The sequence below is a fragment of the Sarcophilus harrisii genome, chromosome 2 (genome assembly GCF_902635505.1).
Source record: "Sarcophilus harrisii chromosome 2, mSarHar1.11, whole genome shotgun sequence".
NCBI lineage: Eukaryota > Metazoa > Chordata > Mammalia > Dasyuromorphia > Dasyuridae > Sarcophilus > Sarcophilus harrisii.
The window spans coordinates 32625681-32637851 of NC_045427.1; the positions used below are offsets into that span (position 1 = coordinate 32625681).

The following is a 12171-nucleotide window of genomic DNA, read 5'->3' on the forward strand; positions in this document are numbered from 1 at the left end:
AAACTCTAGTAATCAAAGAAGTAAAACTCAGAACAATTGGGAAGTATCACTAAATAGCCAACAGATTAGAAAAGAAATTTTAAAATAACAAATTTTTGAAATTGTGTTGAATAGGTACTTATTAAGCTGTTGAGGCTATTTTTCTGAAAAGCAACAAAATACCTTAAATTTTAGGTATAAAACTTTATAATCTTTGACACCATGGTCCCATTACTAGGTCTATATCTTCACTGGTTGTTGTCCTTCATTTTCAAAAGGGGCTAAAATGACACTACTATGTTAGAGACAAGTTAGCGTGTCCTACTGTAACTGATTAGACCAATTAGACCAAATTAGACAATACAAGCTCAGAATACTCTGTCACAGGTTGAACACAAATAGTCTCTATGAAGGAACATTTGGGGTGGTTGCTTTAACTTTGCACATCTTGCATTTCTTCTGAGATAATTCAATTCTGCTTTGCTCACAGAGCACAGCACCTTTTCTGCTGAGAGCACAACATGCTAGGCAGTTCTGTGCCAGTATCTCACATGTCATACAATAAATTCTAAAGCTCTCAAGTGAGACCTCTAGAGTGTCCTTGTATTGCCTTCTCTGACCACCTTGTGAGCGCTTGAGCCCTGTGTGTGAGTTCTCCATAAAACAGCCTTTCTACAAAGTGTACATTTGGGATTTGAACATTGTAACCAGCCACATGGAGTTGTGCTCTCTGCAGTAGTTTGAAAGCTTGGCACTTTAGTAAAAGAAAGGACCTCAGTGTCTGATATCTTACTCTGCCAGGTGATCTTCAGAATCTTCCTTAGACATTTCAAATGGAAATAATTCAGTTCTCTGGCATGGCATTGATCCAGGTCTCACAGGCACACAACAATGAGCACAGTAGCTCTGTAGACCTGCAGTTTGATAGTCAATCGAATACCCCTCCAATCCACTTTCCTTTGGAGCCTCCCAAACACTGAGCTAGCTCTGGCAATGTATGCATCATTCTCATTGTCAATGTAGACATTCCTGGAAAGTATATGCCAAGGAAAGTGAACTTATCAACAGCATTCAAAACTTCTCCATTTGCTTTAACTGGTAGTTCTACATATCGTTGGGAGTACTTGTGCTTTTTTGGTATTAATTGTTAGGCTAAAATTAGCATAAGCAGCAAAGAATTGATCCATACTTTACTGCATCTCAGCTTCAGAGGCTCCATTGAGTGCAAATCATCTGCAAACAAAGTCATGAATCAATACTCCTTCACTTTAGTTTTTTCTTATATCCTTTTCAAATTGAAGAATTTACCATCACTATAAGCAGCTGAATTTGATGCCATATTTGTCCTCATTGAAGGCATCTGACATGGCTGAAAAACATCATGCTAAAAAACAAAGGAGAAAGCACACAGCCTTGTTTCATTCCAATGGTAACTGAGAAAGTTCAAGAGCATTTCCCATTGTCCAGAAACTAGACAAACGTTGCCAAACAACTGACCTATTGTTCTGATGAACTTCTCTGGGCAACTACAGTTTGACATAATTTTCTATAAGCCCTCAAAGGCCTTGACCAGATCTAAAATTTTGTATACAGATCTCTGTTCAGCTCCTGGTATTTCTCCTAGAGTTTTCAAGTAGAAAGCACCATACTGACTATTCCTCAGTCCCTTCTGTAAGCCACACTGGCTCTCAGGTAAATGACCTTCTTCTAGTTGTAGGATAAGTCTATTAAGGATGACTGTGGCAAGAATCTTGCCAGCAACAACTGAGAAAGAGACGCTCCTGTGACTCTACAGGAGAATCTATTTTCTTTATCTTTATAATGGACAATGGAGACATCTTTGAACTCCTAGGATATGATGTCTCTGGCTATATAATCTAGAAAATTTCAATTGGCTTTTTTATGAGCAAGGGACTCTCCACCTTGTAAATCTCAACTAGAATAGAATCAGTACCAGGTGCTTTGCCACAGGCATTCAAAACCTCTTCTTCAGTTGGAACTTTAGTTAGGGAATGATTGATTTAAACTTTAGGTAAACAGTCAGCAGCTTCTGAATTTCTCCATCATTTCCATCAAACCAGTCTTAATGTTTCTGAATATTCTGACCCAGATGAGCAAATGTAGTGCTATCCACAAGCTCCATTGTTGCCAACTGTATATCGGCTCAATTTATCCTCCAAGTTAGAAACAAACTATTTCCTCTCAGAGAAGCACTCTAATTTATTGATATTAATTCTTCTACTAGTCTTTTTTGCTTTGGGATCACCACCTTTGTTGAATGCAAATATTCAGCTTGAAGAGAATAATTCTATGATCAATCCAGCACTCAACATCACACTTTGCCTTTATCACTCTCACATTTTGTCTCTTCTCAGTCACATAGTCTATTAAATATCGATGTTTGCAATAAGGGTGCATCCATGAATTTGTATTGGGTTTAGATAAACAGAATATAGAGTTGGTGATGAGAAGGTCATGGAATGCATGAGTCTTCAGTAGTGATTTATCATTGTTTTTGCTGTTTCCAACTCCATTCCTCTCAAGGAATCTTTGCTATGTCTGGTAGTCTGAATCTACTTTAGCATTAAAGTCACTTGAAATTATAAGCTTGTCTTCTTTTGGCACATTAATAAGGGTCTCCAGGTCTTCATAAAAATTTTCTTCAACCTCATCAGGGTTCATTATGGTAAGTGCATAGGCATTGATGATGGTGGTATGGCATTTTTCTGCAAGCAGCAACCATCTTTTGGTGAGCCTGGTGTTCACTCCTTTTGAAAGGTAAATGAGATGGTTTCCTAGATGAGTTTTGATTGCAAAACCTACACAAGCTTCATGGTACTCCCCTTCACTGCAGCTACTCCAGAAAAATGTGTATATAGCTCTGATTTCATTAAGCTGGTCTTCATTTGCCAATGTTCTTTCACTCAAGAATGTTACTTGAATGTGACACCTATTGAGTTTTCTCACAAGAACTGTTCATTTCTTTTAGGTCTACTAGATCTCTGTGATCAAAATGTTACTAAAAGCGAAAACATTTTTCAAAAATGTTCACCATAACTCTTTATGAAAAGGCAAAATACTGAAAATTTATAGGTCCACTAATGGGGTTATCACTAAAAAAAAAATTCTGTGACAGAAATATGTTATTGTACCTTGATAAAGATGATTTCAAAGCATAAAGAAAAGCAGGATGACATATTTAGACAAAAAAAGACAAGAAGAATTAGGTTAGGATTAAATATTTTACAAAGTATAGCAATAAAGAAACATAAGCATCAAGCACCAGAGAAAAATAAATACAGAAAAGGACACAAAACCAAAAAGGGCATATTGCTAATATTTTTAATGATGTGCTAATTTTGTGAGGGAGAATAAATTCATGCAACTGAGGCAAGGGAATGCTTGTTTAAGATAAAATAATTTTCGATGAACAAGATAAAAATACCCCACAATGAATCAATCCTTTTCTTTGAAAGTGGAGGTACATGTGATTAAAGAGATGCATTAAAAAGTAACATCTTGATTTTTAAAATGACATTTTAATGTCTCAGCTCTTCTCAACAAGCCTTTGAAGCTTTGATAAGACTATCTTGTTCAATATTTTAAGAGCTTTGACCTAAAATGACCAACAGAGCAATATTCTATAATAAGTCATTTCCTTGTTTTTTATATAGTTACCTGGACAGCTGCTTTTTGGAATATCTGCCTCTGGCATCCAAGATGCTTCTTTTCTTTCCAATTGGTGGATCATATCTGGTTTGGAAACTGCAAATTCTGTTTGTTGAAAATGAAAAAGTGCTAGAAACAGTCATTTCAGAATTCAATCACCGAACACAGAGATGAACAATTTCTCTCAACTCAGTAGAAAAGTAGGGGAATAAGGGTGTAAATTCTATTTTAAACCTCCAAGGCACTATGTTATTGACACAAACTGAGATCTTTTGGGGGGCCCGAAAACTTTATCCCCTTCGGGGAACTCTCAGACCATGGGAAAAGTATGCAAACTCCCAGTCAAGTGGTTTCATTCAATCAGAGATCTTGGTCAATCACCCTCCACTGAATTGCCACAAATAACTCTCAGGGGTTCAAACTCCCAGATAAGTGATTTTATTTAATTGGAGATCTCTGTCTGATGGTCCTCTACGGATTACCCCAGACAGCTCCCAACCCCACACCAAGATTTATCCTATATAATCAAGATTTTGTTAATCCATCTCTGCCAAATTCTTAATCAAGAGTTTTGCCCGCTAAGAAAGCTTCCTTCTTAGTTAACAATAAAAATCCCCTATTTTCCACACAGATTTCAGGTTTGTGAATTCTTTCTAATTCTTTCCCACAGGACCTGCACTTCTGATCAGAGGGGATCTCTCCCCCCAATTCTGAGAGTTCCCCAAAGGGGATAAAGTTTTCGGGCCCCCCAAAAGATCTCAGTTTATGTCAATAACATAGTGCCTTGGAGGTTTAAAATAGAATTTGCACCCTTATTCCCCTACTTTTCTACTGAGTTGAGAGAAATTGTTCATCTCATCAGTTATGTTAGCTGGTTTTGCCTGTGATTTTTTTTTCAAACAGAGAGGGCTCAATAGGCTAAATAGAAGGAGAGACAAGGTTTCTTTTGTTTTGTTTTGTTCTTCTATGTAAAAAGGAGAGAACTTACTTTAAAAAAAATCCACAAACCTTAATAAAAGAACTGAAAATTAGTTGAAGATCTCTTGGGGGGGGGAAGTAGATCTGCTAGAAGACCCCAAGGACAGTACAAAGTACCACTGAAAAATATTCTATTATATAGAAATGGATTATAGAATACGACCTAAGAAAAATAGTACATTTGACTCCCATTAGACAATGGGAACAATGTGAACATGATAAAAACTAAACTGAGATTAAACAGAAGCAAAAGAGATGGGAAGATACATTCTCAAAGATAACCACAAATCAAGCAATCAGTTTCCAGGCATACTAAGCAAAGACTTTATTTCCTAGAAATATAGCATAAATACATTGTCTCTTGGCTACACAAGGATGAGGTTTATTTTCTTTTGTATGCCAAAGAATAACTTAAAATCTTGAAAGTCAACATTGTATATATCAAGGCTGTAAAGGGGAAGTTTTTCTTACCCAAAAATACAAAGTTCTTATAGTTCTCCAGCATCACCTCCCTGTACAACTCTTTCTGAGATAGGTTCAGATGTACCCACTCATCCCAGGTGAAGTCCACAGTCACATCCTTCAAAGTCACTGACTTCTGAAACAACAAAACAATCACCTTCAGAATTCCTTTCTCATTAGATTGTAAACTCCTTGAGGCCCTTTAAAATTATCACTCTGAAATTATGTTCCCTTTTGATCTGAGAGATCAGGATCTCCCAGGCTCCAAGGAATCTAGAGGGCCCATCCTCCCAGGATGAGTCAAGGAACATTATTCAAGGGCAAGCTGGATCTCTATTCAAATTCAGGCTGAGGAAGCCTTCAAAGCGATTTCATTTGGGAGATCCTAGTCTGATCAGTTTAGGCTGCCAAGATGCTCCACACACACTCTTCCTCCCCCTTCGTTCCCCCCTCCCCCCCACCACAGACACCAAAAGCTACTCTTATAACAGATTTCCTTGTACTCAATTCTTTGCACAATGTCCAAAGGACTCTGCCCACCAAGAAGACATTCTCTTCTCAGTGCCAACCTCCATTTCCCTAATAGGACTTTGCCATTATAGAAGTCAGACTTTTAGCAAACTGGTTTCCTATCCAACAATAAACTTCCATTTTTGCCAATTAATATTTTAGGTTTGTGAATTCTTTCATGTTGAACCTCTGCAACAACCAGAAGGGATTAGTTTGCCACTAACCTCATCAGATCTACACTTTGAACCCAGGTTTTCTCAATAATTTTTACTGTACAATGCTGCAATATCCTTTTTCTATAGCCAGAATTGAACCATGTTTAGTTTATGTAATATTCAGGCTAGCTTTCCGGAGGTCCTCAGGACCAACCTTGATCTCAGTGCAAGAGGCAGGAGAGCCACCATGAGGCTGGTCAAAGATAGAATGTCTATCTTCCAGTCCTTATTAGACTTTATATACCTTATTGTAATTATATCATTATAGCATACTGATTATGTGTGAACTTAGAGAACCATTATATTGTAATGGGCTGAGGTTTGAGCTGATGCACTGAGGTCCCAAGTACATGAGGCTAGATAGTAATTGGGCTATACTCTATTAATATACATGATTGGATAAAGAATGGTCCCTGCCCACTCTCCGTGCAAGTCCTGATGTGTTGTATAGGAAATGACAATTTTGGTGGGTGGAGGCAGAGAGAGAGCGAGGAAGACAAGTGGGGAGAGATTGGGCTGGGTTCGAGACTCCGAACTGCTGGTTGTGTGGCTGCTGGTCGAGCTAGCTTCTTGACTCAGCTGCACACATTGCTATCGCCGATTCTCTTCCACCTCCCATCCTTCTTCACTGAGAATAAAGACTGACGATTTTCCCCTAACCTGAATTCCTGTCTCGTGCTGATCTTAAAATACACGATCTTCACATTTGGTGCCCAACGTGGGGCCTGAAACCAGTTGGGTTCAGCTGAGCCCTCCAGTGAGGGCCCAATGGAATCCCCCTGTACCACTGGCATATGCAAGAAGCATATGCATATCAACCAGCCTCTACATACATCAAGGCCAGCTGGGTTTGAGACAGAATTTGAACTTAGTTGGGCTATTCTACTAGAAAAATATGACCATAAAATGTTGGGGGAGGGAGATTTGGATTCCTTTGGAGGTGGAGTTTTTTGTTTTGTGATGAGGGTTATGGTTTGGGGGGAAGGGAAGGAAAGGGGGATGGTTTCAAGAAAACATAGCAGGATTTCTCAGGTATATAAAACTGTTAATTTTAGATAAAAATACAAACTTCACCTTTACAAAAAACACATTTTCTGTTGAATACACGCAAAGCATAACATCTTACCAAAAATAAAGAATTTTAAAGTTCTGTTCAAATATTGGCAGCAGGTCCACTTCTCTGCTGTGACAACATTGTACAATACAGATACAAGAAGAAGTTGCACATTTTCACCCAGCCAAACATGTCAAAAATTAACTTTCTATCTCATATATTGTAAAAAGAATGGCAAATTGCTAACACAGATATCACTGACTAGTCACCAATTGACAAAAGCCTGGAAGGGAGGATTTGGCATGGATGTTTCTATGATTGGTTTACGCACATTATTTTACTGAAATGGCTTAAATTAAAAGGAGGGGAGGAAGGAGAAAATATAAACCCAGAAACATTTAGAAAATTATGCATAGGTAGGTATACCATGTTTATTTTAATACATCTCATTAGTTTGCATCCTGCTAGGAGAAATACCATCATACCGCCTGCCTTACTGTTACAGCAGCCTTTTTCATGTGTTATTGGTAAATGGAGTCCAAGAGATTTAAAAAAAAAAAAAAAGCTAGGCAAAGAATAAAAAGAAAAGCTTAATAATCACTTTATGGTGTAAAAAAAAATCCACTTAAGGCTCTCAAAAAGGTTTTTTGTATAGACTTAAAACACTACGGAGCGAGATGTATTGTGTCTATAGTGTTAGCGTGGCATTGGATACATTCCTGGTTGTTGTTGTTTTCTTTTGTGTGTGCCTGTAGTCCATCAGTGTCCATCCATCTTCATCAAGAAAACAGGCCTATTTCTTGATAAAAGCACCTTGACCACTTTTGACAGAAATCCATTGTTCATTTAGATTTTTGTCACATTTTTTAAGTACTTTTGGGTCTCATCCATTCAGTCAACCATTTTTTAATTTTTTTGTATGGGTTTTGTGTATTTTTTTTTTTCTTTTTTTTTTTTTTTTTTGGACAAGGAAGCTTCTTATTGTTTCACCGAGTGCTACAATACTTGCTTTGATGTCACATTAAACAAATGTACATTGTCTCTTTGTTCTCATCAAGTGTTCTTTCTGACAGTTTTTCACAGAGGAGAACAAGTAGAATATACTGTCAATGAAGCACCATACATAGAAGGTTCAGGAATGTAACAAACCATGTACATCCGTGTCCCAGAGAAGATTTTCTAGCTTATTTTCACCTCACATCTGATTATCAAATAGCTCCAGTGGGCTTTAGGTTGGTTTTAACTTTTTTCTTTTCCGTTTTTTACCTGTTTCCCTAGGCCTTCCAGTTTCTTCTTCTCGATAATCTGAATTAGAATTTGATGACATACAGGTGCACTCCAAATGCTCTTCTAACCTCACCAGAACTTCTTTTAATTTCGGTCTTTTCCTAACATATTCTACTTTTGCCACCTTGACACTTCTGTGGTGGATCCATGAAGGCTGGCATTTGACACTGCTGGTGTTACAGCAGCCTGTGCATCGTCTGAGCTCCACACACGGGGGCCAGATCAGGAAGTTGGCCGATGTGGGATCAATCTGACTCCGAGGTATCTCATAAATAACTGTTCTCGTTTTGCAAACAGCAGGAACAGCTTCCTCAATACTTCTTTTTCTCCGAATGGGCACAGGACGTTTTTCCTGCACATGTTTTGGTACATGGACCACATGAGTTTTCAGATTTGCTTCTGAAACATCATCATATCCTCCTACGGAATCTATCTCCAGGAGGCGCTGCAGGTCGCGGATGCTGTTAATCTCGCTGTGAGCCAGTCTCTCGATCACCTCCCGGGGGATTTCAGCTTCCTTGGAAAAGGCATAGGACAGGTATCCAAACCCTAGGAGCAAAACACAAACCCAGGTCCTCATCGCGTCTGGGTGCACTTTAGACTCAGTGGGAACGCAGAGCTGCGGTGTAGGAGCTTCAGCCCGGCTCCAGTGGCGGCGAAATTCAGTACCATCCCTCAGGGAGAAAGACACTCTCTTTATACTATTAACTTCTTGATTTTTGACAAAGATGCACTGGCTCCGGCTGACAGGTTTTATAACCCACCGGAAGGTCAGCGTCCAGTGCGAGCAGCTCCACTATCTTTAGATAATCGCCAGGTGATGTGGAGAGACCCAGAAAGTGGTGAATGGAAAGGACCAGATAGGCTAACTGCTTTGGGGAGAGGGTTTGCTTGTATCTCTACAGGTGGAGAAGGAATCAGATGGGTGCCAACGAGCCATATTCACCTTGTCCATCGCAGAGAGACGGAGCAGACCTTTGAAACAAAGGAGAAGACCCAAGAAATATCGGGTGGTGCTGTTGCTGATTGTGCTCACCATTGAAAGAGCGTGGCAGTTATGGCGTTTGACTCATGGACATCAAAGATTGTCGGACTTCAAAACCCTCAGGAATCATTGGATTCTCTGAGCCATAGGACTCGAAAACCCTCAGGAATCATTGGATTCTCTGAGCCATAGGACTTGAAAACTCTCAGGAATCACTGGATTCTCTGAGACATAGGACTTGAAAACCCTCAGGAATCATTGGATTCTCTGAGACATAGGACTTGAAAACTCTCAGGAATCATTGGATTCTCTGAGAAATGATAAGACTGTTACAACACTTCAAAATCTGCTGGAATCATTGGATTCCCTAACACATAAAAGACTTTTTCAGGACTTCAAAAACTCAGGGGATCATTGGATTCCCTGACATGTGAAACAATGGACAATAGATTGGTTTTGGACTATCTCTTGGCTGCTGAAGAAGGTGTATGTGTGACTGTTGTTTACTACCCACCTTCTAGGACTTCTGGTGATCTTTTCCAACACCATGTTGATTTATATTGTTTGCTATTCCGCTACTTGTGTGTACAATTCATGTTTGTTACACCACATCGAGCCTGCACTGACTGAGGGAGGGTCATCCCTAATACCTCTGCGTTATTGCTATGTGCTTGTGTAATACCTCCCATGCTGATGGGTTTCTGCATAATAAGACCCTTCAGGCCCAGAAACCCACTAGCAACCCCATTTCCCTTTGGTGCTTTTCATCTCCCTTCCTGAGATGTCAGGTAGGGGCGTGATCATCTCCTTTTAGTGCTTTCACCGCCTTTTCTGAGAAGTCAGGGAGGCTGTGATCACCTCCTTTCGGTGCTTTCACCTCCTTCCCTGAGAAGTTAGGGAGGCTGTGATCACCTCCCTTGAGGCTCTGACCTCCCTGAGGAGTCAGGGATGGCATGACCACCGGTGTTCTAAAATAAAAGAAAGCGGAAATGTAATGGGCTGAGGTTTGAGCTGATGCACTGAGGTCCCAAGTACATGAGGCTAGATAGTAATTGGGCTATACTCTATTAATATACATGATTGGATAAAGAATGGTCCCTGCCCACTCTCCGTGCAAGTCCTGATGTGTTGTATAGGAAATGACGATTTTGGTGGGTGGAGGCAGAGAGAGAGCGAGGAAGACAAGTGGGGAGAGATTGGGCTGGGTTCGAGACTCCGAACTGCTGGTTGTGTGGCTGCTGGTCGAGCTAGCTTCTTGACTCAGCTGCACACATTGCTATCGCCGATTCTCTTCTACCTCCCATCCTTCTTCACTGAGAATAGACTGACGATTTTCCCCTAACCTGAATTCCTGTCTCGTGCTGATCTTAAAATACACGATCTTCACATTATATCACCATACTAAGTGCTAAATATATATGTGAACTAGAGAACAATCATCTCCTCAATTCTACTGAGTTAACAACTTGTTTCAAATATACTTTTCCAGAGTTCCAGCCCTCTATAAATTTATACACAAAAACATTCATAAGAGCACTCTTTGGAGGCAGCAACTAGAAACTAACTAGAACTAGAAACAAATTTAACTCATACCAATAAAGGATTAGGAAAAATGAAATATAGATACAATAGATTTATTTTACAGTTTGAAATGACAAATATGATGAATTCTGAAAAGTATTGGAAACATGAATTAACTGAGGCAATGTGAAATAAGCAAAGCCAACAGAACAATGGCATACAGACCACAGAAATATGTATATTTTAAAAAGAAAAAGATGCCAAATTCTCAGTAACCAGAAAAAAAAAACTTACTATTAATAACAGACGAGAAAATAGAGATCTCTAGAAAGGAGAATGTTTTATGCATTATCTGTTTAAGTCACTACAATTGATATATTTGTATAAGTGCTTCTCTTTGCTATAAAGGGAAGGTGGGGAAAAGAAATCCTTGAAGTGAATAGCAAAAACCATGAATGGAAAAAATAAAATAAAACAACATTTTCTAGTTATTCACTAACCAACTCATTTAAAAATGTATTCTAAGAATGTGCCAGAATTTGAAATCACAGCCAAGTTTTGCAGAATCTAAAACCTCTTTTTTGAACTTGACACAAATCCTCTTTCGAGTTTTGTGGCACCAAGCTCCATTCTTCAAGATCTGTCAGGGATGCTTGAGAATAGCTAAGCAATCAAATTGTACACTTCTTTCTGAAAATCTGGCTCTTATTTTGTTTATTTTAGGTGTCCACTTCTTGTTGACAACTTGGAGGCTCTCAACCCTACTTCAAAGATACTGTCTTCTCTCAGGCATCCCTCTTTGTCATCATCCTATCCATTCCTAAACATGGTCCTCACAATTCTTTGATCTCTTGCTTGTCTCCAAACTATTTTTTAAAAAATTTTTGTAACATTTATTATCAGAATTAGATCATTTAAGGATTTGTTTTTTCTTCACTGTTTGTGTACACTATTCTATTTCTTTTTTATTCATCTTCAGTTAATGATACTTAAAGTCTTTTGAATTATCACAATTAGTTATGATTCAAGTCAATTAGCTATTAACAATTAAATTAATAGCTGAGTCTAAACTACAAGTCTTCCGATACACAGCTAAACTTTAGCACTTCCCCCCCAAATCATATTTGAATCAAAGACTTAAGTCTTAAATTCCTAGTATACCTTAGATAAAAAGGTATGACCTCTCAGAGTAGTAGGAAGGAGGACAAGACCACTTAGACCAAAATGGATTCTTCTTATTCTTCCTCCTTGAATTCTAGGAAAGAAGGCCACCCTTAATAAAAATCTGTTTTCTAACATTCCTACTTCCCCCACCCCATTGGGAAAAAAAGATGAGCAAAATCTTTCTAATAAATAGATATACATACATGCAAACACAAACACACACATATTTATAATAAACAGACACACATACACACAAACACGAACATAAACACATGCAGGCAAAACAAATTTCCATGGTGGCCATGTTCAAAATATGTATGTTTCAATCTATTGATTACATCATTGTG

At 38.7% G+C, this 12171-nt stretch overlaps 2 protein-coding genes and 1 gene segment (V, D, J or C); all 3 read right to left on the bottom strand.

Annotated features, from left to right (window-relative positions):
• LOC100935631 overlaps positions 1–12171 on the bottom strand; it is an 824790-nt gene that overhangs the window by 199079 nt on the left and 613540 nt on the right.
• Positions 1–12171, bottom strand: part of LOC100922526 (zinc finger protein OZF-like) — a 49818-nt gene that overhangs the window by 30287 nt on the left and 7360 nt on the right. For all 3 annotated transcript variants that reach the window (XR_004232634.1, XM_031957162.1, XM_031957161.1), the window contains exons 2-3: positions 5098–5224; positions 3658–3753 (exon numbers count right to left, since the gene is read on the bottom strand). Coding sequence is in view for 2 of the 3 variants with exons in the window: in XM_031957162.1 (XP_031813022.1) it covers positions 3658–3753; positions 5098–5224 (223 nt within the window). In the remaining variant the exon portion in view is untranslated. The remainder of the gene's footprint in view (positions 1–3657; positions 3754–5097; positions 5225–12171) is intronic.
• LOC116422035 (platelet-derived growth factor subunit A-like) lies at positions 7801–8842 on the bottom strand. Its single transcript, XM_031957164.1, has 2 exons — positions 8152–8842; positions 7801–8068 (listed from the first exon to the last, which is right to left on the bottom strand). The coding sequence occupies exons 1-2, from the start codon at positions 8732–8734 to the stop codon at positions 8058–8060; spliced, it is 594 nt and encodes a 197-aa protein (XP_031813024.1). The 5' UTR covers positions 8735–8842; the 3' UTR covers positions 7801–8057.